Consider the following 26,944-nt stretch of genomic DNA (forward strand, 5'->3'; position numbering starts at 1 on the left):
GATAGATGAACTGCCTGTGACTGCACACCTCACCCTACTGTATAAAACTGTATAAAAAGATGCAGTGATCAACCATGAAATTGATAGAATGTCAAAATTTCATTTGCATTTTGTTAGAGCTGATTCACCTTGGAGAAGAGGTGAAGCATACGAATCCAGAATTGTTAAATCTTATTTTAAGACACAGTAATTCCACATTCTGTAAATTAGACTCACCAGATCCTCGCTCTTCCAATCAATCTTCCTCATCTTTGAGAAACACTGAGTTCCTTGCTGTACGCCATCCTGACCCCGTTTTGGGGCTTGGTTTTAAATATCCTTGTGATCTGGTGCTTATAACTTTTGGCTCATTCCTTTGTCAGTTTTTAAAATTCATAATGCAATTTTTAAATGAATATGGTAAATGTCATAGTAAACCAATGCTTGGTACACACAGATCAAGATTCTAGTCATGAATCCCAATTCAATGAACAGAACGCAACTGGATTACTTCACCCGTTTCTTGAAAATGTTTTATGTTTATCCAAGATAGGTTTTTAGTTCTGAGTTTGGATGGGGGTCATTTTTCAACAAAGTTAAGCACAAAATTACTAATACCTCTAGATTTTGCATATATTTTGGATATAAAAACATATTCAACCATTCATTAAGTTAATGATTTCATTTTTCAATGAAATGACTATAAAACACATTTGTTTAGTACCGTATTTTCTATGGAGCGCACTTCACTATAAGCCGCACCCACAAAGTATTTTTTTTAAAAAGCTGGAAACGAACATGTATAAGCAGCACCGGGCTATAAGCCGCTGGTATCTCCGCCTCTCTCGGTTTTCCAAGCAGAGGGCTTGGTCCTGAATAAATCTGCTATTAAGGACGAAGCCCTTCGTCTCCAACGCGAACCATAGATTCATCACGCCGAGTTTACATGCAGCGGCTCTATTTCCCTCCTGCACTGACAGATCGACAACCTTCAACTTAAAAGCTAAATCACATGAACTTCTTCGTGTGGTTTCCATGATGAGGGGATACGAGTTTGAAAACATTTTTCTGTGATGCCTGCTGCTAGCATGTCCTTGTTCAAATGAAAATTAGCGCTTTCTTCTTTGATTTCCAATTTTGACTTCCAATGATTAACTTCCTGCTAAAGAGCCCCCTGGTGATTAAAGAAAAATCCACAGAAAAGCTGCGTGGGAAAAAGTCTCATTTTTATAAGAATCAAATGTGCCTGTTTAATGTGCCTGAATTATTTAAGGAGAATTATTTAACTAGAATTATAATAGGATATTCTCCACATGCTCCACATGGTGTGATGTTTGCAGTACAGTGCGATGAAGAGTGTTGAAATGTCTGTTTGGATAAAACAGAAAACATACACAACACAGAACAGAGCAGCCAACCTCTCAGGACAGGTCAGTTATTTGTCTACATTTCTAGAACAAGGGACAACCTCTTGAGAACACTAACATGCTCATTTTAGCGAAAGAAGATCTGTTTTTGGAAGAGGAGTGAAAAAAGTACAAAAATAGAAAATAAAAAAACAGCATGACAAAGAGAAGAAGGGTCCAGCAGTTTTGAAGTCCAGCCTTTGATGGTCGGTGTCCTGCAAACTTTTAGGTGAATCTTTTTATTCAGGAGGACGACTGGAATTTGATCTGAAACACCTGATCTGTGGAGGTGAGTCGATTCACAGCTGACTCACCTCCCCAGATTAATGTGATGGAGGTGGGATGGACATCATAAATACTTAGAAACCTAGAACTATCAACTTATGATCAGAACAGAAGCCTGTCAAGCAACCTAAAACCAAAATAAAAGTCCAGTTTCCTCCTATTTTAGCACTTTGGAAATACAGTAGGCATGAAGCAACATCAACATTACTTGGAAAAAGGGGATTTCAGCCACATGTTCTGTCCAAGTCCTATATCTGGTTTACTTTTACCTACCTTTTGACCCTTCCCAGCAGCTGTGGGAAATATAACATTTTAGCTTTAAAAGGAACGCCAGCGATTAATGGCAACGCGCCAGAGTTATCACTGCTCTGTTTAATATCCTCTATATTATCTATTCTGCTCCCCAATGTCCAAGACAAGCAAACAAGAAAGCAGTTTGGGCGATGTGCACCTCAAAGAAACTTCAGACAGCATAGAAGTTGACATAGTAGAAAGAAAAAAAAATACAATAAGGTTATTTAACATGATGTACTTTGTACATTTTATAATAAACACGTTGCTGAATACATAACAGGGAATATGGACATGCTTTTAAAGTGTAGTAATGGAGAGGTCTGGTTTGTGAAAGAAATTGTTTTGGTGCTAAAAGTGTTTTGTGAATGTCACATGTTTGAGCAATGACCAGGCCTACCCTCTGCAAAACAAAGGTTTCTTTCTACACCATAGGAAAAGGACATGACATCATCCTGCTCATACAAAGCCTCAATATCCCACCCTTTCTTTGGGCTGGTAAATTAAAAAAAAGGAAAAAAAGAAGACATGGTATTGTAAGTGAATAATAGGGTTCACTTGTGTCTTTATTTTTAGTGTTTGAGTACATGTCTGACGTGTAATGCTTTGACTTTTATATGTGTAACTCATCTGGTGCTCAGCTTAGTGAGGAAATGATGCGAAGGGAAGAAAAAAAATCAAGACATAAATGAATAATTACTGTGCATGTACGACTCAATAAATCATTTGATTATGCACGTTCTAAAAATGAAAAACACTAAAAAATAACCTTTAAACAGGTATTAGACAGCCTTTTCTCTGAGCTGTTTCTGAATTACATTTTTTATTGGTATAATGTAATATTAAAATCCCAATTGTCATGTTTTTTTTTTAGATATAAGTAGAAAATTATTATAATTTACAAAGATAAGTACTTGGAAAAAACTGTCTAAAATAAAAATGCATAAATACTAACTTTTGCAGCAAGTCTGTGTGGATAGATCTGAGCTAAAAGAGGAACAAAAAAAGAGATCCAAACTCATTTATAATAGCAATGAAAGAGTAAAACATTAAAGGGGGTGAGTACTATCTATCTACCTATGTTTCTTTTATATACCTGTTTATTTAGTTTCAATCTGCTTGAACTTCAGACAGATGAATAGATAACTCCTTTTGCCACATGTAGTACTCTCCAACTTTTCACCTAAGCTCTTTTGTTCAGGCCATGCTTCCTGTCAATGTGCCAGCTGGCAGCTGCAAAGCCTTATTAAAGTCTAAAAGCATACTTTAGTAACCACAAATGAATTTGCAGATCAACTTATGCAGGTATTTGTTTTAATGCAAAATACAGGGGGATTTGCATTTCATTACAACAATGTCACCGATGTATTTTTAAGTACATTTCACAAAGACATGATATTCTGTGGCCATCATTTTGCACTACAAACTAGACAATGCATTATTTAACTCAGAGGTGGTAAAATAAATTTGCACGGATCAGCAGGTGCCAAAACAAACCAGCAGATTTAGTTTTAGACCCATGCAGTCAGAAGCACGGATGGATGTTAATTTCCTCTTCAAATGATAATAGTGCATTTATTTTTGATGGGCACATTGTGCCGCTCATGGCCACTTTTTAAATTCTAATGGAATAATTAAAGAAGAGTCATTTTAGTGTCATTGCTGAAGGTTACAGAAAACGAATAACAATGTTCCAAGCCTTCAGTATGACACACCTGGATTGTGTTTTTGTGCTTGAGGAACACAACTGATTAGCATGATAGCTTAATTTCATACATCTTTGCTTTTGATGGTGCATGATAGAAGAACTAAAAACTTCTTAATAAATAGATGTAGTGTTAAGAACTTCATCCTTTCTTTCAATATTGGTGCATCAGAAATATTTACCTCCATTTCATGAAGGTACGAGCCTCAAAGTCAGCCGCATGTAAGGAAATGTAGCCCATACAAAGCCTATTGAATGTTAATTTTAACACCACTGAGGAATGAATAAATAATTTTCAACATTTTTGTAAAATGTGACGAAGCCAATCTTTTGCATTCCTTATTTTATGACACACAACACACCATGTTGTTCACATCAAATTCTGACCTAAAGACTTAAAGACAGTTAAGTAAAATAAAGTTTTTTCAGTGCTTCATCCTGGCTTGTACAGTTATCAGCTAAAGAACGACATAATGAAATTATTTTCATCCATATTGAAAAAATATCAGATCAACAGTATTTATCCAAATGCTAGTGTTATGAATTATCATTAAAAAAACACCTATTTCTTATTCTGAGGACTTTGATATATTGTGAAAATGCTTAGTAGCAAAAATAATCTCTTTTAATATAGTAATAAAAGGCCTACATCATGATAACACTCATACACTGCCCCCTGCTGGTGAAACTGCGTCTTTTACACTGTCTTCAACAAGCTCAAAACACGCCTGTCTCTATCTCTAGTAAACTGCTATAATTGAGAAAGTTAGTTTTGTAACGAGGGATATTTCAACCTATAAATATCTGATGATACATCAGGAGCACAATTTGAAAATTAATTCAATGTTACCCCTGATAAATGCACATTTATAACAAGAATGCTTCCAATATATGCTGGAGACACTGACAAATATATTAGTACTGTCAGAAAATCTCTGTCACAAATACAGCTATGTACATGTCTCTCTGTTGCTATGCGATAATTCAAGCCTGTGTCACCTGGAATGTGAATGGTGCAAATAAAGTCACTTTGCGATCATTTTTCCTTTTTTGTCACAAAAATGTTTTAAATTATTAAATCAATTTTANAGAAATTATACAACCGACACTTCGTCTTTGCTGGTTATCGGTTCAAGTTTGGGTACATTTTGGGATCTGGTCACATTTTATTGTTTCGATTTGTATTTAATGGAACTGAAATGGAAAGATTTTTTGGTATTGGAGAATAGCATGCTGTCCCTCAAAGTGAAGCCCTTCTAAATACAAAATCAAAGACACTGACTTAACCAGAGGTGGGCAACTCCAGGCCTTGAGGGTCGGTCTCCTGCAACTTTTAGGTGCATCTCTGCTTCAACACACCTGAGTCAAATAATGAGGTCATTAGCAGGACTCTGGGGTACCTGACTGCACTTAGGAGGTGATTCAGCTACTGGATCCAGGTGTGTTGGACCAGGGAGACATCTAAGAGTTGCAGGACACCGGCCCTCAAGGACCAGGATTGCCCACCCCTGGACTAAACATCTTGCAAAAATCTCTGAACTCTGATCAGAATCCCAGCGAAGTCAAAACCATGTTTCATGATGGGAACGATATGTTCTGGCTGATATATGAAGCTACGTATAAAACAAAAGCAAGAAGAAGTATGTTTCATGACGGCAAAAACTTAAATTTTATTTTCCCATAGGCCAGATTTGGGTTGTTCTGCTTACAGTCTTTTCCTCCATTATGGAAGTCCAATGACATAAATATATATTTTTTTTTTATTTTAGCTAGCAACTATATTTGAAAAAAATCATTACCTGATGTACATGAACATCTGTTTCTTTACAAAAACAATGCAAGATGAACATTAGCGTAATCCACAGCCATACCGTCTCATTCATACAGGATTTTTTTCATTCTCCAGATGACACTAAACGTACTCACAGTGAATTTGCTGTAGAGCTCATATGTGAGCAGAGGATTGGGCAGCTCCCTGAAGTAGAGCTTACATAAGGATCCCACACAGTGGATGTCCTGGAGGTATACTTCCTTGGTAAGGTCAGGGCACGCCTCGGAGCAGAATTCCTGCCTGCACAAAAACATCCACACACACCGAGTTAGCTGAATGACGGGACTGTTCAGCACCCCAGCTCACTTCTGCTGCCCTCTGAGGCTCGTCACACTGAGATGCATCCGTCTGGCTGATGTTGTTGGAAAACAGGAAAACACTGAATTAGAGAATCTCATTTATTTCAAGGATGCCATTGAAAGATTTGCTCATATTTGATCTGCCTTTTGTTGTTTTATGACTAACAATGCTGCAAAAAAAAATATGCATTTGCCCTCTTAAGCATTGGATTTTTATGAATGACTTAAAGGCTTCTGGTCATCAAACAACTTTATCATCAGAAAACTATAAACTCATGATGATTTTATTTGTTGCGGTAAATTGTAATAACTAGTTGTTCCACCACTGGCAGCAACAATTGTCATCAAGCATTTATGTTAACTAGCAACATATCTTTTACATCCATGTGGAGGAATTTTGGACTTAAATATGGACTTTGTCTTTATCTCTTCAAAACCTCTACTTGTTAAAGTTGCTGCAGTGCTTTGGACCTCTTTCCGGCTGCATAATCGAAGCTACTTGAGGTGATGGACAGACTCTACTTGAGGATTACTTCTATTCTTGATTTCGTCGACTACAGTAAGCTGTCAAGGTCCTGAAGCAGCAAAATGGCCCCAGACCATCACACTGACATCTCCATCTTTGACTGTCGGAAACGGAAATGCTTTGGTAATTTTGCACCAGTTATAAAAGGATGTACATCTGTAAAAAAAAATGTCCAAAGACTATTTTTTTCTCAAAAGTCTTGGGGATTATCAAGACACTTTTGGGAGGCTAATCTGAGTCGGTGCTTGACCGTGGGACTGCTCTATAGATGTACTTTACTTCCAGCCTCCTTCTTATTGTTTAATTGTGAACACTGACCCTAAGACTCCTCAGGGTCTTTGATGAGATCTTATCGTAATTTTGGTAGTCTGGAAAATTTTCCAACTGTTTCATGTTTTCTCTGTTTGAGAGTTACGGTTCTCACTCTGAGTTGATAAAGTCCCATAACCTTTGAAATGGTAATCTTGTCAATACTTTTAAGTGTCAGTGACTTTGTTTCTCATATTTTCTTGAATTTCTAGCTATTAGGCTCTGATTAAGGCATTAGTTGTTGCTTTTTGAGCTTATTTTGCTCACTCCATGTTGTCAGATAGGTCCTCTTTAAAGCATGTCTTTAGCCTACAGGTATGGCAGTAATCAGGTCTGGGACTGGCAAGTAAAATTACACTTAACATCCAAATTAAAAAGAGGTAAATGCCAGCAAGTTCACAATTGAATAGGGATTTTTTTCTTATCGGACTGAGCTGCTTTGGTTACCCTGTTTTACACAACAAATGGAACCATCATTTGAAAACTGCATTTTCTATTTACACAGTGTAACTCAGAAACATTTATGTGCAGAAAAGAGGCTAAAACATAAGAAAAAAAAACCTGAAGGTAGGCAAATATTTTTTCACACGTCCTTTTCTTGTCGGGAGTACCTGAGACGCTGGATGTTTGAGGTGACCCCTGAGAGTCTGTAGATCCCATCCACAATCCCATACTGCTCAACAAACTCCGCACACTTCTGGAGAACCTGAGGAACTGTGGGAAGGAAATCGCATGAAGAGATTGGATTTCGTTTAGTATGTCTCAATTTCTTTGCACTACGCAGACAGCAGGAATAAAGCAGTAAAAATAAACAGCTCTGATAGTCACGCTTTAACTGTAACAATGCACAGAGGAGTAAGCCCATGTGATGTGGTTTGTTTTACTACACGCCTGCTCCTTTGCTCCTCAGGGTCGATGACTGTAGGTGGACGTAGGCAGGAAGTTAAAAATGGTTTGTTTGTTTCAGAGGAAAGTTGACACACCCAGTCCTTGTGGCTGGTATTACTTACGACATTTCCTCTAATAGAAATAGGCTTTTGTAATGTTACCACTGACCTACACACTGCTTTCCTAACAACAGCCCATCATCCCAGTAAACAGCCCGGCTGTGGTTTTTAAAGTGTCTGTGAAATCACATGTCTGATTTTTCTGACCACAGCTTCACTTCAACTAATAACGATACTAATAAGCGACTGCAGCTCAGTTTTATTCACCGAGGTTTTCACAAGGTTTGCTGTGACGCAGAAACAGATCAGTGAGCTTTGTCGTCAAGTATTGGGCAATGTTGCATGTGATTTGACAGTTTTAAACAGATTAATCATCTTTTTCCTACGTTACTGAAGGGTTTTAAGTAGTAAAACACAGAGTTATGATTTAACGTCTTGTGTTTTTGTGATGCAGTGTGACATGTAATCAGAAATCTGAGTTTTTGTCCTGCAATAGTACTACATACATGGCTTCTACTTATTTTTTTTAATTAAAAAAATAATCCTCATTTGTTTTTCTCAAGTTTAACACAAAATAGAAATCTTTTCTGTGCTAAGTCTATTTAACTCAATCTATTTTGGCTAGTAAGAGTTTCATACTCATGCACAGTTGGGTACATTATTCATATTTTGAATTCTTTCTCTCTCTCAGTGCCTTATTTTCTGGTATTAACTTCAAATATTTTGGAAACAAAGATGCAGAACCCTTCTTCCACAAAAACGAACGCCCGAATATTTCTGGCAAGAGTTAATTTCTCACAGCTCACCACAGAAAGCAACAGATATTTAAATTCTCGTCTTTCTGACCTAAGTAATTGGATTTCTAATTGCCTGCTTGTGGTCAGAATCTGAAAGACGAGCGACTCCTGGGTTGTCATTTAGCTCCTCTCTGTTTAGACACGGGGTGAACTTTTCTCATAGACTGGCAACAAATATAGTTGGAGTTTGGACGTATTTCTGAAGATACAACAGCACATGTAATAATTTGTGGGAAGCTTTTAAACTTGAAAAAAGAAACAGTCCATGGGATCAGTTCAAACATTTCTTTTTTCACAGATTTTTATATTTGTAGCTTTCTCTTTGAGTGTAACTTTTTAAATCCCTTAAGAGCAGTGCAGTTTAAAAAATTTTTTTTTAAAAAAAAGCATTTCACAACAACAGTACTATTTTGTTAACTTAAGTGACATTTCGGCACACAGAACAAACACAAACACAACTTTAATAAACACTTTTATGTAATTAAACGAAAATTGTTTTGCACATTTTCTGTTTTGATTAGGAAAAAAAGTGCCTCTTTTCATTTGTATTTACTTGTTTTGTTTGAGTTGCAAATTTTATAATCACAAAGAAACAAAACGTACTATTAGTAGTAGTAATAATAACAGTATTGTCATTTATATACGAGCACCTTTTAAGGCATTTAAGTCACTTTACATAGCAAGCAATACTAAAGTAATAAAATCAAACCAGTAAATGGAGCTATAACAAGAGGTTTTATGCAGGCAAAAAGGTTTTCCATAGTGATTTAAAAATACTCAATTTAATAAAACTAACTGCAGTGGAAATGAAAATAACAACCTATTTAATTTGTCTATAAATATGCTTGTTCTTGCAGAGGAGATGACTCAATCATCTGCAGCAGCAAAACATTCTGTTATATGCAGCGTGGTGGACGTCAGCTGGTTTTATTTGTGTTTATCTACATCAAGAAAACTTGATGTAGATAAACAAACAGACAGCCTGTCTGCGCTTTGCCTCTTGTAGAGATGAACATATCAAAAAATACACAGATGACGTTAGCCTGCCTGAACAGACGGAAAAGAGCCTGCTGCAGAACAGCATTGTGTAAGGGCTAACCATTTGGATCACAGGGGTTTTTTTAAGAATAGATTTATTTACGCTCCTTTTATTTCTGTTTAAATAATAATATTTTAAAAAACTTATTACAAATTATGTTTTTGTATTGCTAATGGCTAAACAGCAGATTTACAAGATTTATTTCAAGGTTACATTTGGGCTCTGGGTCGATTCAGACCTTTACCAATTCGGAACCCTGAATCATATGCAGGTGTTGTTAAATCGTCCCATTAATGACAATTTGGTATAACCATACAAAGATACACAAATATACATAATCATTTCATTGAAGGTTACTTTTGTTGTTAAGCAAGTATTTTGACAAAATGCAGAGATCGATAATAAACAAAATGCTCAAATTTCATGGTTCGTTTTAATTGAATTTACTCCTTTTTTTAAGAGTTTACATAGTGTTAGTTTCTAATCTCCTTGATTGTGGTTTGATCCATGTCTGGGTCAGATGACTCTTAAAAACTATGACGCATTATGAGCTCCGATCAAACCGAAATACACTGCAGGACAAACACAACTTCAAGTTTCTGTTTACACCGCTTTTATGATTACTGCAGAACAAATCTTTGATTTCATTTTTAATCTTAAAGTTAAAAAGAAAGAAAAAGAAGGAAGTGACAAAAAAAGGGAGAAACAAAAAACAAGAGAAAGAAAGCAGAAGAGAAAGAAAGAAAGTGATCATTTGCCTCATAGGTTTTCCACAGCCCACCAACAGCAAGGACAATATGTCTGCTGCTGCCATGACACAAGACTCTGACCCACACCTCCTCCCTCACTTCCTGCTCTGAATGCTCCACCTCACACTGATCCCATCTAACAGGTCTTTCTTAAATTTATCTTTAAAGAGTCTGTTCATGTGATTTCCGTTCACTTAACTTTCCGTATGTATGGAAACTTTCACACAAAGGTTGTGAGAAGTCAAAAATAAAATCTATCTTTATATGTATATAAAAAAAAATGTTTTTCTATTAAACTTAACACATTGCTGTGTTATCTCCTTTTGTCTTTTTACTTTTCCACCATACAAAACTAATAGTGATATCTGGTCTAATTTTGACATAAAACTTGTCGTAGGAGCTGCACACAACAGGAAATTTACACAAAAAGAATCTAAGAGCCCCACCCTGGGTTCATTAAATGCAGCCAATGGGTGAATGAATGTTCATAATAAATGGAAAACATATGTATTTTGATAAAAGACATCTGTAGTCTTTTAAACAAAAACTGTTTCTTACATAAAAACTACATATGTTTTGTCTTTCTTCACAAATGGCATGTTTGTAAAAAAAAAAAAAAAAAAGATTAAAACAGCTAAAGTAGTTCAAAAGGTAAAAAAAAAAAAAAAAAATGTATTCCTTCATGTGTCTGCGTAAAGCAACCAGTGAAGGACATACTGTCTAGGTAGGAAGTGCTAATTGCCCAATAGTGTTAGATTTCAAAGCAAGCGTTACCATCTTGTCCTGAGCCCTGGAGATGTTCTGTCAGGTCACAGCCGAACACATTCTCACTTCCTTTCTTTTTGGTCTTCTGCTTGTTTCCTTTATTCTTCATGTGGGCTCCAGTTAGTAGTCCAGAAGACTGAAACAGAAAGTTCCCTGAAAGCACCAGAATTGATCCATATGAGCCCAAAAACCAGAAATGAGTCGGCAGGTCAAAAGGCAGCCGCACAGGAATCCCAGCACACAGCTCCCAAATGCCTGCATCCGCTCGCACCCTGACAGACCGCACGGCTGCTGCTGACGTCACTTTTCAAACTTCAGCTCTTTTTACATGGCTCGTTCTTCGGGAGATGAGCCGAGAAAAGACGCGGTGGGACTGTTCCTCATGGTGCTCAGCTGAATTATGTGAGCTGATCTAGAGAAACAGCATTAGAATTGTTTGGTTTCCTGTTGTTTTTTCACCCCCAGTCTCTCTCTCTTGCTCTCCCTCTCTCTGCTCTTTTATCTCCTCCTCTTTTCCTTCATTCCAGTCTGTTCTCCTCACTGGTTTCTTCTGCAGCTGAGACACCCATCCATTAGGAACATGGCTATAGTTGTTTTTTGAGAAAGACTTTCTGCGTTTTCTGAATTGAGGGATAGCCTCGTGGCAGTGATGTGGCAGGGATTTTTCAAGCGTCCAGACTATGTAAGAGGGAGGGAGACGAGGTTATGGGAGGAGGAGAACAGCTGACATCTGTTTCTCTCCTAGTTACTGACCCCTCTTATATATTTTTTTTTCTCCCCTCCGTTATGTCCTCATAGTTGGAGCTAATGGGAAAGCTTCTCCCTGCCTTTCCTGAATGCTCCCAATGTATACACAGTTTCCTGTGCAAAGAGCCCAGGCTCAAAAACAAAAACAGACGGGCTCTGAAGGAAGAGGAAAGTGGGAGGTGACTCAAGTGAGGGCCTGAAGGGCACAGATGGGAAACGAGGGGGGGGGGAAGAGAGTTGGTGGACCAAGATGGACAACACGTGGTTCTCATTACTAACTGCCTTGTATTTTATTGTTTTCCTTTTAAATTAGACTGCAGCGTCAATGAAAACACAGAATTAATTAGTGCAACGTGTTGACTTTAAATGCAGGGAGTTAGTTAATCATGGTTTCCTCCACAGCTGCCCTCCATGTCTCCACCAGATCTATTTCAGTTACATCCCAGCTCTGGAATGCCAAGCCTGGTAAATATCATGTAATAGTGCAGGATATACCTTACGACCGGAGCCCTCTGACTCTCACCACGTGAGAAAATAAAACGCTAAGGCAGTAAATTTAATTTTATGACTTTGTAACCAAGGATAGATGAACTGCCTGTGACTGCACACCTCACCCTACTGTATAAAACTGTATAAAAAGATGCAGTGATCAACCATGAAATTGATAGAATGTCAAAATTTCATTTGCATTTTGTTAGAGCTGATTCACCTTGGAGAAGAGGTGAAGCATACGAATCCAGAATTGTTAAATCTTATTTTAAGACACAGTAATTCCACATTCTGTAAATTAGACTCACCAGATCCTCGCTCTTCCAATCAATCTTCCTCATCTTTGAGAAACACTGAGTTCCTTGCTGTACGCCATCCTGACCCCGTTTTGGGGCTTGGTTTTAAATATCCTTGTGATCTGGTGCTTATAACTTTTGGCTCATTCCTTTGTCAGTTTTTAAAATTCATAATGCAATTTTTAAATGAATATGGTAAATGTCATAGTAAACCAATGCTTGGTACACACAGATCAAGATTCTAGTCATGAATCCCAATTCAATGAACAGAACGCAACTGGATTACTTCACCCGTTTCTTGAAAATGTTTTATGTTTATCCAAGATAGGTTTTTAGTTCTGAGTTTGGATGGGGGTCATTTTTCAACAAAGTTAAGCACAAAATTACTAATACCTCTAGATTTTGCATATATTTTGGATATAAAAACATATTCAACCATTCATTAAGTTAATGATTTCATTTTTCAATGAAATGACTATAAAACACATTTGTTTAGTACCGTATTTTCTATGGAGCGCACTTCACTATAAGCCGCACCCACAAAGTATTTTTTTTAAAAAGCTGGAAACGAACATGTATAAGCAGCACCGGGCTATAAGCCGCTGGTATCTCCGCCTCTCTCGGTTTTCCAAGCAGAGGGCTTGGTCCTGAATAAATCTGCTATTAAGGACGAAGCCCTTCGTCTCCAACGCGAACCATAGATTCATCACGCCGAGTTTACATGCAGCGGCTCTATTTCCCTCCTGCACTGACAGATCGACAACCTTCAACTTAAAAGCTAAATCACATGAACTTCTTCGTGTGGTTTCCATGATGAGGGGATACGAGTTTGAAAACATTTTTCTGTGATGCCTGCTGCTAGCATGTCCTTGTTCAAATGAAAATTAGCGCTTTCTTCTTTGATTTCCAATTTTGACTTCCAATGATTAACTTCCTGCTAAAGAGCCCCCTGGTGATTAAAGAAAAATCCACAGAAAAGCTGCGTGGGAAAAAGTCTCATTTTTATAAGAATCAAATGTGCCTGTTTAATGTGCCTGAATTATTTAAGGAGAATTATTTAACTAGAATTATAATAGGATATTCTCCACATGCTCCACATGGTGTGATGTTTGCAGTACAGTGCGATGAAGAGTGTTGAAATGTCTGTTTGGATAAAACAGAAAACATACACAACACAGAACAGAGCAGCCAACCTCTCAGGACAGGTCAGTTATTTGTCTACATTTCTAGAACAAGGGACAACCTCTTGAGAACACTAACATGCTCATTTTAGCGAAAGAAGATCTGTTTTTGGAAGAGGAGTGAAAAAAGTACAAAAATAGAAAATAAAAAAACAGCATGACAAAGAGAAGAAGGGTCCAGCAGTTTTGAAGTCCAGCCTTTGATGGTCGGTGTCCTGCAAACTTTTAGGTGAATCTTTTTATTCAGGAGGACGACTGGAATTTGATCTGAAACACCTGATCTGTGGAGGTGAGTCGATTCACAGCTGACTCACCTCCCCAGATTAATGTGATGGAGGTGGGATGGACATCATAAATACTTAGAAACCTAGAACTATCAACTTATGATCAGAACAGAAGCCTGTCAAGCAACCTAAAACCAAAATAAAAGTCCAGTTTCCTCCTATTTTAGCACTTTGGAAATACAGTAGGCATGAAGCAACATCAACATTACTTGGAAAAAGGGGATTTCAGCCACATGTTCTGTCCAAGTCCTATATCTGGTTTACTTTTACCTACCTTTTGACCCTTCCCAGCAGCTGTGGGAAATATAACATTTTAGCTTTAAAAGGAACGCCAGCGATTAATGGCAACGCGCCAGAGTTATCACTGCTCTGTTTAATATCCTCTATATTATCTATTCTGCTCCCCAATGTCCAAGACAAGCAAACAAGAAAGCAGTTTGGGCGATGTGCACCTCAAAGAAACTTCAGACAGCATAGAAGTTGACATAGTAGAAAGAAAAAAAAATACAATAAGGTTATTTAACATGATGTACTTTGTACATTTTATAATAAACACGTTGCTGAATACATAACAGGGAATATGGACATGCTTTTAAAGTGTAGTAATGGAGAGGTCTGGTTTGTGAAAGAAATTGTTTTGGTGCTAAAAGTGTTTTGTGAATGTCACATGTTTGAGCAATGACCAGGCCTACCCTCTGCAAAACAAAGGTTTCTTTCTACACCATAGGAAAAGGACATGACATCATCCTGCTCATACAAAGCCTCAATATCCCACCCTTTCTTTGGGCTGGTAAATTAAAAAAAAGGAAAAAAAGAAGACATGGTATTGTAAGTGAATAATAGGGTTCACTTGTGTCTTTATTTTTAGTGTTTGAGTACATGTCTGACGTGTAATGCTTTGACTTTTATATGTGTAACTCATCTGGTGCTCAGCTTAGTGAGGAAATGATGCGAAGGGAAGAAAAAAAATCAAGACATAAATGAATAATTACTGTGCATGTACGACTCAATAAATCATTTGATTATGCACGTTCTAAAAATGAAAAACACTAAAAAATAACCTTTAAACAGGTATTAGACAGCCTTTTCTCTGAGCTGTTTCTGAATTACATTTTTTATTGGTATAATGTAATATTAAAATCCCAATTGTCATGTTTTTTTTTTAGATATAAGTAGAAAATTATTATAATTTACAAAGATAAGTACTTGGAAAAAACTGTCTAAAATAAAAATGCATAAATACTAACTTTTGCAGCAAGTCTGTATGGATAGATCTTAGCTAAAAGAGGAACAAAAAAAGAGATCCAAACTCATTTATAATAGCAATGAAAGAGTAAAACATTAAAGGGGGTGAGTACTATCTATCTACCTATGTTTCTTTTATATACCTGTTTATTTAGTTTCAATCTGCTTGAACTTCAGACAGATGAATAGATAACTCCTTTTGCCACATGTAGTACTCTCCAACTTTTCACCTAAGCTCTTTTGTTCAGGCCATGCTTCCTGTCAATGTGCCAGCTGGCAGCTGCAAAGCCTTATTAAAGTCTAAAAGCATACTTTAGTAACCACAAATGAATTTGCAGATCAACTTATGCAGGTATTTGTTTTAATGCAAAATACAGGGGGATTTGCATTTCATTACAACAATGTCACCGATGTATTTTTAAGTACATTTCACAAAGACATGATATTCTGTGGCCATCATTTTGCACTACAAACTAGACAATGCATTATTTAACTCAGAGGTGGTAAAATAAATTTGCACGGATCAGCAGGTGCCAAAACAAACCAGCAGATTTAGTTTTAGACCCATGCAGTCAGAAGCACGGATGGATGTTAATTTCCTCTTCAAATGATAATAGTGCATTTATTTTTGATGGGCACATTGTGCCGCTCATGGCCACTTTTTAAATTCTAATGGAATAATTAAAGAAGAGTCATTTTAGTGTCATTGCTGAAGGTTACAGAAAACGAATAACAATGTTCCAAGCCTTCAGTATGACACACCTGGATTGTGTTTTTGTGCTTGAGGAACACAACTGATTAGCATGATAGCTTAATTTCATACATCTTTGCTTTTGATGGTGCATGATAGAAGAACTAAAAACTTCTTAATAAATAGATGTAGTGTTAAGAACTTCATCCTTTCTTTCAATATTGGTGCATCAGAAATATTTACCTCCATTTCATGAAGGTACGAGCCTCAAAGTCAGCCGCATGTAAGGAAATGTAGCCCATACAAAGCCTATTGAATGTTAATTTTAACACCACTGAGGAATGAATAAATAATTTTCAACATTTTTGTAAAATGTGACGAAGCCAATCTTTTGCATTCCTTATTTTATGACACACAACACACCATGTTGTTCACATCAAATTCTGACCTAAAGACTTAAAGACAGTTAAGTAAAATAAAGTTTTTTCAGTGCTTCATGCTGGCTTGTACAGTTATCAGCTAAAGAACGACATAATGAAATTATTTTCATCCATATTGAAAAAATATCAGATCAACAGTATTTATCCAAATGCTAGTGTTATGAATTATCATTAAAAAAACACCTATTTCTTATTCTGAGGACTTTGATATATTGTGAAAATGCTTAGTAGCAAAAATCATCTCTTTTAATATAGTAATAAAAGGCCTACATCAAATATTTTCTAAGAGGTTGTGGTTGTTTCAATGGAACCTGATGATCACACTCATACACTACCCCCTGCTGGTGAAACTGCGTCTATTACACTGTCTTCAACAAGCTCAAAACACGCCCGTCTCTATCTCTAGTAAACTGCTATAATTGAGAAAGTTAGTTTTGTAACGAGGGATATTTCAACCTATAAATATCTGATGATACATCAGGAGCACAATTTGAAAATTAATTCAATGTTACCCCTGATAAATGCACATTTATAACAAGAATGCTTCCAATATATGCTGGAGACACTGATGAATATATTAGTACCGTCAGAAAATCTCTGTCACAAATACAGCTATGTACATGTCTCTCTGTTGCTATGCGATAATTCAAGCCTGTGTCACCTGGAATGTGAATGGTGCAAATAAAGTCACTTTGCGATCATTTTTCCTTTTTTGTCACAAAAATGTTTTAAATTATTAAATCAATTTTAATATCAGAGATAAAAAGAATAAATACAAAGAGTCATTTCTAAATGATGACTTCATTTATTAAGAAACAAAACTATCCAAACTGACTTGATGGACTGTACAAACCAGTTTTAGAACTCTTTCATAAAGCATCAACAACAAAAAACATCAGCAGAATCAATTAGATAAACTATTTTTATTATAAGCTTGTAAAAACCTAAAGATACAAAAAAAAAGGCTCAACATAACAATAGTCTCACTTATGACACATCCACCCAAAAGAAAAAAAAAAGCTTTGAAAATAAAACTGGTCAAGTGACATTCTTCAAGAGCTCAAATGGTATTGTTTTAAACTTTAAAATGTCAGCTGAGTTGTTTTAAAACTAAATGGTTTTCTTTACCAGTCTACACATTCATTCTACCACCCAAACAAAAAATGTCATTCATTAAGGAGAGATTAAAAAAAAAAAAACACATTTAGTGTTTAAAATATGTTGTAAATTACTAGTACTACAGCGTACTGCCAATTTATCAGGTGTGCAAAATTGTTTCTCGTACATAAATGCTTCCTTAATGAGAAGCAACCTTTGGCGATTCTGACACATGATTCTGACACAAAAACATACAAGGAGTGACCTGTTAACCTGTGCTGGCATGGGCACACTTTTCATTTCCAAAAAAAAAAAATTGAAAGCACCCCATGTTCTAAAATAATAATAATAATAATAATAATAATAATAATAATTTAAAAAAATCATTCAAATAATTTGATATATGTCAGAAACATGCTACAATTGAAGCAAATATGCAGATTTTCCTTCAGCAATTTTTTATAATGTTGATTTTCTTTAAAAGTTACAAAGTGGTATACAATCCGTCACCTATTAGTAAGTCCCACATGAAACAAAAAAAAAAGGATATAAGGCTTTAAAATTACAAAGAAAATAAAAGTTTTACAAAGAAAATAATTTTGGCTCATTAAACTCGCTTCCTATAGAAACTTCCTATGATTGTAATCATCACTTAAGTTACTAAAGCAGATTTTTGTTTTACTAACGCAATAGAAGTACAAATATAACTAAAAATGACTTTGGAGTGATAAAACTTACAATGTCATTGTATCCTTAAATTATGCCATAAGACAAATTTCAAAATAAAAAAAATATCAGTGTCACTATGAGACTACCTTTAAAAAGGAAAAAATCCACCATCTCTAACTGCATTTCTGACTTCATACTAACAATAGTATATTGATGTTACTGTATTTGTAGCATAAGTTTGTTTTTTTCCATCTTGGAAGAAGAGGTTTTGTTTGTCATTTGCCGTCAAACTGATACAAATCTGAATCCTTCATCTGTGACAAAAGTGATCATATTTAGATCTTCATCAGTTGGATGGGCTCTGAACGACCTAATGGGTTTTCTCAGACCTGTACTATTTCCAATAAAATTAACTAAACAATATAAACTGATTCTGCTGGAGATATGATGTGATCAGTCTGGAATTGAAAAGCTGTCCCAACACAGGGCCTTACAAAAGTATTGATACCCTTCTAGTAATATAAACTTGTTGTGTTATAATAAAATGTATTTTATTGGGATTTTATGTGGGACAAAATAAGAGTACGGTATTATTAAGAAATTAAAATAATTTTAAAAAATAAGATTTTCTGTTGAGTAGAGACAGGGAACTTTGAAGTGTCTCCAGTGTCAGCAAAAATGTTGTTTGACCAAGTAATTATGCAGGGAATATAAATGTAAATACACAATTTGCAAAATACTTTGTCAATCATTCCACTTCTGAATAATGCATGACTTTGTGTTGTTCCGTCACAAAAAATCCTCCCAAAACTCTTTCAACTTTGCGCTTGTCACTTGATTAAATAAAATAAAAAGATTCAAGGGTATCCTTACCTTTGCTTAGCACTGCAAACGATCTGCTTACATTTGAGGTACTTCATGTGCAAAAAATCAATAGTATAAATTCCTCCTTATTAAGATATTGTTAGGTAATGTTTACCTGTGCTGGCCTCACTATGTAATCTCTCTCTCTCTAAGATAACCTGCATCCTGGAACCTATTCAGCATCCTATTACAAGATCAACAGATTATGACTTTGTTAGGTCATACAACAACCAACCATTGTTTCTCAGGTGCCAAAACAAGGACCTAGTCAGTATAAAGTGGTGGAGACACAGGCAAAGAATAAGGCATGAGTGTGAATTAATCAGTGTCTGACAGGTAACAACGGTATAGAAAAAACAAAATTTAAAACTACTGGAATGAACGTAGTCTTCAATGAATGAAGACATGGAATGATATGCAAAACTGTGTTAAATATCTGGAATATCATCTCACCAAAGAGAATTCAGTTTGTCAGTGATCTAATAACCTTTCAGCACACGGTGGTCTCCACCTTATAATATAAAATAATGGGTGTCAAACTCAAGGCCCGGGGGCCAAATCTGGCCCGCCACATCTGTCTATGTGGCTCTCAAGTGTCTATAGGGTGACATAAACAGAACTTCAAGATACTGGTTGTGTGCTTAAATATTATTTTACCGGTCAAATCAAATTAGTTTTTAGTGCCAAATTACATCAATGTGAAGAATTGTTGAATATGAATTAATTTTAAGACGTACTGACATTACCCTACATCCAGTGGGTTTGTCAGTAACTGACCTATTGGCGGTCGCAATGTGCCTTGGCATCATGTCAAGTCATATTATTTAAACTGTTTTGTTAATAGCTAGTTTTGATTAATATATTCTGCAACGGCCCTTTGAGGAAATTCATTATCTTGATGCGGCCCGAGCTGAAAATGATATCAAGACAAACAAGGACTTGTTTTCTTCCAGAGTCCTCAGCTCTGAGGCTGACCAATGTTAACTGTGATATTCACATAGAGAGGATACCTCCCGACTGATAAAGTGTCATATACGCAGCTGTTGAGTCCATCGACTCTCCACTTCTTTGTCGTTTGTCCTAATAACCTCATCCTAGAAAAGAAGAAGTACTGAAATTATAATCAAGATAAATATATTACAATTGACTGAACAGACTGGATATTTTCTGTGCACACAAAACGACAAGAATTAAAAGAAAAAAAATCAAATATCCACTCACCTGTTTTTGTTAACCTGATTTCCAGTGTCTCGTTTGTGAAACACCATGGTATAGCGCGCTACGTTAGCAGGGGGACGCACAATTTTCATTTTTTGCTGTTCGACTCTGTAAAGCAGAATCAAATATGTCATTGTAGTGGATCACATCTGCTTCAAATGTGACAGCACACAGATAATCCTTCTTACTCTAACATCATAATATTCCTCACCTCACTCTAAGGTCGTCGTCTTCTCCACCCCATCCCCAGTAGTTGTTTGAGAAACCATTTACTTGAAAAAACTGGTCTTTGGTCATGGCAGTGACTCCGCCAAAGTAGCCTTTGTAACGGAGTCTGAGGAGAAAATAGACAGTCTTCTTGATAATAACAGACTTAAAGTTTTCACCAGAGAAGCATGTCACCAGTTAATATCGTTTTTTTTTAATAAACGGAGCAGAGTGAAGAATAATCACGAGGCTCAGACTTGAAAGACCTTCATTCATATACGTACTTGTATCCGGTGACATTGCGGCCGACGACCAGGTGTTTGGGCTGCTGGTCACAGATGTATAAGTTGTGGTCATTCTCGGGAACCAGGTCCACATCATGGAAGATGAAGCAATCCCAGCTAAAGTCTTTTATTGCCTCCAAATATCCAACATTAAGTAACTTCGCTCTGTTAAAAGTTGCATCACCGGCCTTGAGTAAAAGAAAGAAAAATTAAACCCCTAAATTTGACATGAACTTCAAGGTACTGTTTAGAATACAAGGTCATATTTCTGTTCATCTCTTTAATTTTGTTATATTACAGTCAGATACGACTGACAAGGAAACAAATGAAATCCTTTTATCTAAATATCCGGGATTATAGTCAAACCTACAGTGACTTTATTAAGAGAAACCAAACACAGGAAACAGAAGCCCCATTTATTTTCAGATTGTATCTGGCGTATCACATTTACATATTTACTTAGGGATAATTTGCATTTGGCAAATTACCTGGCAGGTGATGTTGACCTAATTCACTTCAATGTTCCCTAACAAAGTATGTCAGCACTGCATGATAGCATGTTTTTAACATGTTTTATTTTTAAGTTATCGGCAGGGTTCCTAGATATTTTTCCATGTAAGAACAATACACTTTAGAAAGAAAGAAAGGAAGGAAGGACACAAAGAAGGAAGAAAGGGAACAAGGAGAGAATGAAATAAAACACAAGTGGACTTGAGACACATCAAAAAAGGGGAACACAATTTCAACACCCCTGCAGTAAAGGAATAGAAGGAAGAAAACCAAGGAAGGAGGAGTGAAATGAAAGGTGCAAAACACAAGTAAAGAAATGAAATAGGACACAAGGAAGTAAAGGAATGCAGAGCACTGAAAGACGAGAGGTAGCACAAAGAAAACTGAAAGGAGGAAGGAAAAAAAGCAGGGATACAACATTCAAACAATAACATGTGAACATTTTTTCTTCACACCATTTAAGATCTGGACTGCCATGAATGTTGATATAGGGAAGGACAATCTTAAAAAAGTACATTAAATGATGAGCCAAGTACAATCATATTAAATAATGTTTTTAAAAGAATGACACCCACTAATTTGGTTAAACCTGTGTTGTCATAAAAACGTCTGACTGGTGTAGACGGTAATGTTCTCAGTCACCTTTACCAACTGAGAGTGATGTTTTGCAATCTAGACATCGTTATTGCACTGTTCCAATTCATTGTAAATTTTGCCTGAGTTTGCATTTTCCCTCTCGAAACACCTCATTAACACCAATTCACAATAAAACCTCAACTCAAACACAAGGAGAACCGGGAAGCGATATCATCAGTAAACCAATGGTGGCCTCCAAGCACAAACGAACTGCACCGCATGCAGAAATATACCTGATGGATGACGTAGATGGCGTAGTGCAGCTGCTGCCGCTGCAGAAATGGGTGCAGGTGGTGCAGGAGGTAGAGTAGGTGTCTCTCCCGGTTACGATGTGGAATGAGGATGGCTACGCTGTGCCTTGCTGTACAGTCTGAGGGCTCATACTCCCCTTTAGTCACTACTTTGTTTTCCTTCTCTACATCCTTGAGGTTCAGCGAAGATTCAAAGGTCAGCTTCGAAGCTCCCACTGGAGAAGCAATGTTGAGAGAAATTTAGGCAGATATTCAAGTCTGCTGTGAACTGCTGTCAGTTTCTCCATAACTGAAATACTTAAGCACAAGTAAGTTTTTATATTTACAGTCATATTTAGAATAAGCGTTCTGATGAGTCGTTTGTCAGAAAAAAATTAACCTTTGAAAATAAAGCTTTAGGCAAATATTAAACCTAACTTATATGTGATGTAGTAGTACTATAATTTTAAATGTTGTGTTTTCCTCAGTCCATTAGTCCTTATTAACAGAAATAAAGACTTGAACATATTGGTCTGTCTATGATTGACTGATATATGTTTCATATAGTGAATTAAGTTACTAAAAGAAAGAATAAGATAACTGTATAGTGATTTCAGATTTTAAAATGCTTCTAACGGACACCGGGACATTTTAGGTCAAAATAAGTTGGTAACTGAAATTGTTCCTGATTTCATTCACTTTGAATAAAAATCCTGCTCCACCTGAAGAAAAGCTGCCCAAGAGTATTGTGCTTGTTTCAACAATGAGTTGTTTTTAAACAACCCACACCTTTTGGTATGTTTGGTTCAAACCGACGTGGCACATTCTTTTTTGGGAGGGTTAAGCTCCCGAATGTATTAGATTGCCCTCAAATTAATTGGGCCGAAACTCGTCCCTAACCAGTTTCTGTTATGCTTGGAGATTTGTATAAACTTTCTCTGATTTATGTCTTTAACACTTCACAACTTTGCTATAAACTATGAGCACATCTTCAAACTCTTCATAGCATAGGTGGATTTGATTTAAGGTTTATCAAATAAATTACAATTTACAGCTTTCGCTCTGTTTAGTCCATTTTAGTCAAACTCTAATTTGGTTTGCCTTGAAAGTCAGGTTCATTTGGAGAGATGTGAATGCGGACTCTGGTCTGCCTAAAAAACAGAGTCCTTAGTTCGGTTGAAGTGAACTCTGGTGTGGTTCAAATGCATGTCAATAACAAGTGAACTGAAGACTGCACCAAAAGCAGGAAGCGGACTTATCTTAGGACATTATGGGTAAATACAATCAAAACAAACATATGAGTCTAGCGTTAGCGGGCAAAACGGCTCATGGCCTTTTGCCCAGGACAAAAGAGAAATCCTACAACTACTAAAATCTAATGGCAGTACATTATTGTTTACATTTCATGAATAAAGAAGTTCAGATGTTTTTGTGTCGTTTCCTTCAGTGGTTCTTGGTGCAGTGTCACCACAGGTCAGGGGGTAAAACAGGTTGTTCAAAGGGTTTGCTTTGTTTGGCACCATGCAGTGTCAAAGGGAACTGGTCCTGCTGGAAATGTAACAAATGTTGAATTGTGGGTCCCCATTTGAACCAAGTCAACCAGATAAGGTTTGAAAACACCCTGCCGTGGTCAAGCAAATTAAAATGATTCATTATGACCTGGCATTTTAACAAGAGTATGAGAACTATGTTATTTGCTTTCTATGTAAATACCAACCAAGATGAGTAACACAAATCTATTTAGTCAAATGAAGGATGTAGAAAACTAGTCATCACCATTTGGAATATCACTTTGAAATATACTTACCTAGCAGTGGAGACTCCTCTGGACACTCATCTTTTTCTGCTGAAACATTTGAGTGACTGGGTTCTGCGATCCTTGAGTTGAGTTCATCCGTCAGTTTGTCTTCTTTTACAGGAGTTTGTGTTGTAACAAAGTTTTCATCAATGGTCCCGTTTCTGTCCCCAGTGAAACTGGCTTTCCAAGCCAGCACTGACAACAAGAGACCAATCAGAACAGCATATTTGCACCTTCGTGAAACCTTTTTGATGGCTGTACACATAATCATGATTTTGCCGATGTGACCACAGCTGCAGCGAATGTAGATGCTGCTATGTGTAGTTTAGGAGATTTCCATACAGGGCATTACTGAAGAAATACAGTTGGTCACAGAATCAGTGGTAAGTCATCCCATGCTCATGAAACATCCTGTTTGACTACAAAGTCAGCAAACTGCAGGAATAATCACTTTCGCTCAGATGGCTTTAAGAATAAAAGTTTAATTTAAAACAAATATCTGTCCCCAGATCTGAAGCCAAACACAGGAACTCAACTGTGAAAAGAACAAAGAGAGAAAACAGGTTACCAGATATGGATCATTTACATCAGGATAAAGTACAAACATAAAACACACCTGCTAAAAAAAAAAGTAAGAGTTTACTTCTTTTCTAAAAGTAACAGCAAACTGCATTTGCGAAAGGAGTAGTTATTTGCTAGATTACATTTTCCTTATCATTTTTTTGTCGTTTCAGATCATCAACAAATTCAAATTTCAGACAAACATAACCTGACTAAATACAAAATATTGTTTTCTAAAGATTATTTAAAAGAATCCAACCTGCAACAACTGCCACCAAGCGTTTGTGATAACTGGCACAAGGTTTTAGTTTAATTCAGCCACACTGAAACGTTTTTCAAGCATAAATGGCCAGTACCCTCACTTAATGTGAGTGCAGACTTTAATTAGGCCAACCCAAAACCATTAGTTTGTCTTTTAAATATGTTTTAGCTGGGTTTTTCTTTTCTTTTTTTTTAAATCTAATTAACCTTGCTTTTATTTAAATCTCATGTCTATTTGTTATCTCATGGTTTGTTATATCATCTCAATTTTAGCTATGAACAATTTTAGCAACTTTTCATTAATAGATATATTTTAATGATATTTAAGTCACTAATCTTGGCAAATATAGTCATTTGTTTTTTTTATAATTCTGTTTTTTATTATTTTTATATTTTTACATTGTTTAGCGTGTATGCTTTTAAACTTTGCTCTCTATGATTTTAGGTCTGTGACTTTAAATTATTTGTTAAGTTGTATTTTGTTTCACTTCATTTAATAATATGTGCACCTCCAGTGTTACATATTCAAGTTACATATTTATTGTTCCACAGTTCCTCTTCACCTCAAATTGATTTATTTATCCCTTAAGTCTCCATGGTCTTATCAATAATTGTTTGTCTCTTTACTTGTTTGATAATTTTTAATGATTGTCGCTTACTTCTTGTAAACCCTTCTGCTTTCAACATCTGTAAACCACTTTGTGTTACATTTAGCAGTATAAAAAGGGCTTTATAGGAACAGCTTACTTTGTCATGGATACTGAATGTGAGTCATAAGCATGTAACTGAGCCTGTTTCTCATATTTCTAAGTGTAGGTCAAACAAGACTGCCAACATTCAAATTGTTCTATTATATGTCATCCAAAAGACAAGAATAGTCTATGCTTTATTAATCAACATAATAGAAAACTTGTAAATGGTTAATTCTTCATTTCAAAAGTCCTTATTTGTCAAACATCCAGATATTCAAGCTTATGTCTGGACTATTTTGATGTAAAAAAAAATATATATATATATGTACAAAACTTCATTTATAAATTACCTATAAACAGCTTTTAAAAATATAATCTCACACTCTGATCAAAAAAATAAAAAAATAAACTTCATAGATAATACATAACTTCCCTAAACCAGCAACTGACTGTACTGATATTCATGTTAAACGAAAGTGTGCAATATATAATGACGAAACTATTTGGAAAAAAACGTGGGTCTGACGCTACTAAATTTTGCCCTGTAAAAACAAACATGTTACCAAAGCAATTGAAGTTATCACAATTAAAAAACTTCCTCAAGTTTATCTTCAAATCCTTTCATATTCTCTGTTCTTTTATTGACAACATAGACATGCTAACCACAGGTAGCTCATTATTATGAATGCAAAGACTGAAGCAAGAATATTACCATTACAATCTGTCTATATCGTTAACATTAGTGTTTAATGTTAATAATAACTGAGCCAGACAAGTTCAGACTTAACAACTAAACTACGGGCTAGAAGTCGAGTGCGGATGTAATGTCTACATCATCACTCAGTGTTTTATAAGTTAACATGTTAGCGTAATAATAGTAATAAACAACAGCCAAAACCACACACGGGTTAGTATAATTAAAGGAAAAAGAGCATTTATATTGACAATTTACGATTGTTACAGGCTTAAATTGCACAGCTTACCTTAAAACCAACTTTAAACGCCGGATATCAAGAACAAATAACGTGTAAAGTCAGCTACAAGCCTTTCCGCTTACAGTATTTTCAAAATAAAATTAATATTTTTATTTTCTTGGTGAACGCTGGGAATTGTATAGCAATAGCCTAAGTATGCTATTGTTATTTTTTTTTCATTACGGAACGTAAGCAGACATTTTTTTCACATTTTAAAAGTAATTTGTAACTTCTCCCACGCGTTTCAATATGCATTTGGTATCTTGAGATAAAAAGAAACTGTCAAAAATGCACATATTTACATTCCTGTTTCATAATTCTTTACTTAATAATATGATGTTGATTTAATTGTTAAGCATCGTTTACAAACTGAAAGACATTTAATATGAAGCTAAAGTCTGGTTTGTCATGTACTTCCGGTTCACGTTTACCAAAATAAGACGCCGTCAGTGCAGTCAAAATTTGAGAGACATCAAGTGTAAAACGTTAACAGCATCCTATACAAACGTCTGCTATTATAGATCATATATTTCATATGCTCGTATTTGTTATACTTTTTATGCGAGAACTCCCGCCTGGCAATCGTTTCTTTCTTTTCTTTGTTGTGAGGCGTTTTTTATATAAAGATCGAACCAAAGTTT

The 26,944-nt window shown here is 35.9% G+C and overlaps 2 protein-coding genes across 2 annotated transcripts; both read right to left on the minus strand.

The window, feature by feature from the left end:
• Positions 1-5,319: 5,319 nt before the first annotated feature.
• On the minus strand, positions 5,320-12,168 carry LOC103142221 (rho GTPase-activating protein 31-like). The gene is made up of 3 exons (XM_016674287.1): positions 10,938-12,168; positions 7,243-7,345; positions 5,320-5,737 (listed from the first exon to the last, which is right to left on the minus strand). The coding sequence occupies exons 1-3, from the start codon at positions 11,035-11,037 to the stop codon at positions 5,542-5,544; spliced, it is 399 nt and encodes a 132-aa protein (XP_016529773.1). The 5' UTR covers positions 11,038-12,168; the 3' UTR covers positions 5,320-5,541.
• A 5,159-nt stretch (positions 12,169-17,327) lies between these two features.
• Positions 17,328-26,382, minus strand: b4galt4 (UDP-Gal:betaGlcNAc beta 1,4- galactosyltransferase, polypeptide 4). Its single transcript, XM_007557353.2, has 7 exons — positions 26,313-26,382; positions 23,825-24,350; positions 22,021-22,253; positions 20,642-20,829; positions 20,362-20,484; positions 20,154-20,258; positions 17,328-20,026 (listed from the first exon to the last, which is right to left on the minus strand). The coding sequence occupies exons 2-7, from the start codon at positions 24,084-24,086 to the stop codon at positions 19,891-19,893; spliced, it is 1,047 nt and encodes a 348-aa protein (XP_007557415.1). The 5' UTR covers positions 24,087-24,350; positions 26,313-26,382; the 3' UTR covers positions 17,328-19,890.
• Between the last annotated feature and the right edge of the window lie 562 nt (positions 26,383-26,944).

The sequence above is a fragment of the Poecilia formosa genome, unplaced genomic scaffold, assembly GCF_000485575.1.
Source record: "Poecilia formosa unplaced genomic scaffold, Poecilia_formosa-5.1.2 Scaffold3, whole genome shotgun sequence".
Classification (NCBI taxonomy): domain Eukaryota; kingdom Metazoa; phylum Chordata; class Actinopteri; order Cyprinodontiformes; family Poeciliidae; genus Poecilia; species Poecilia formosa.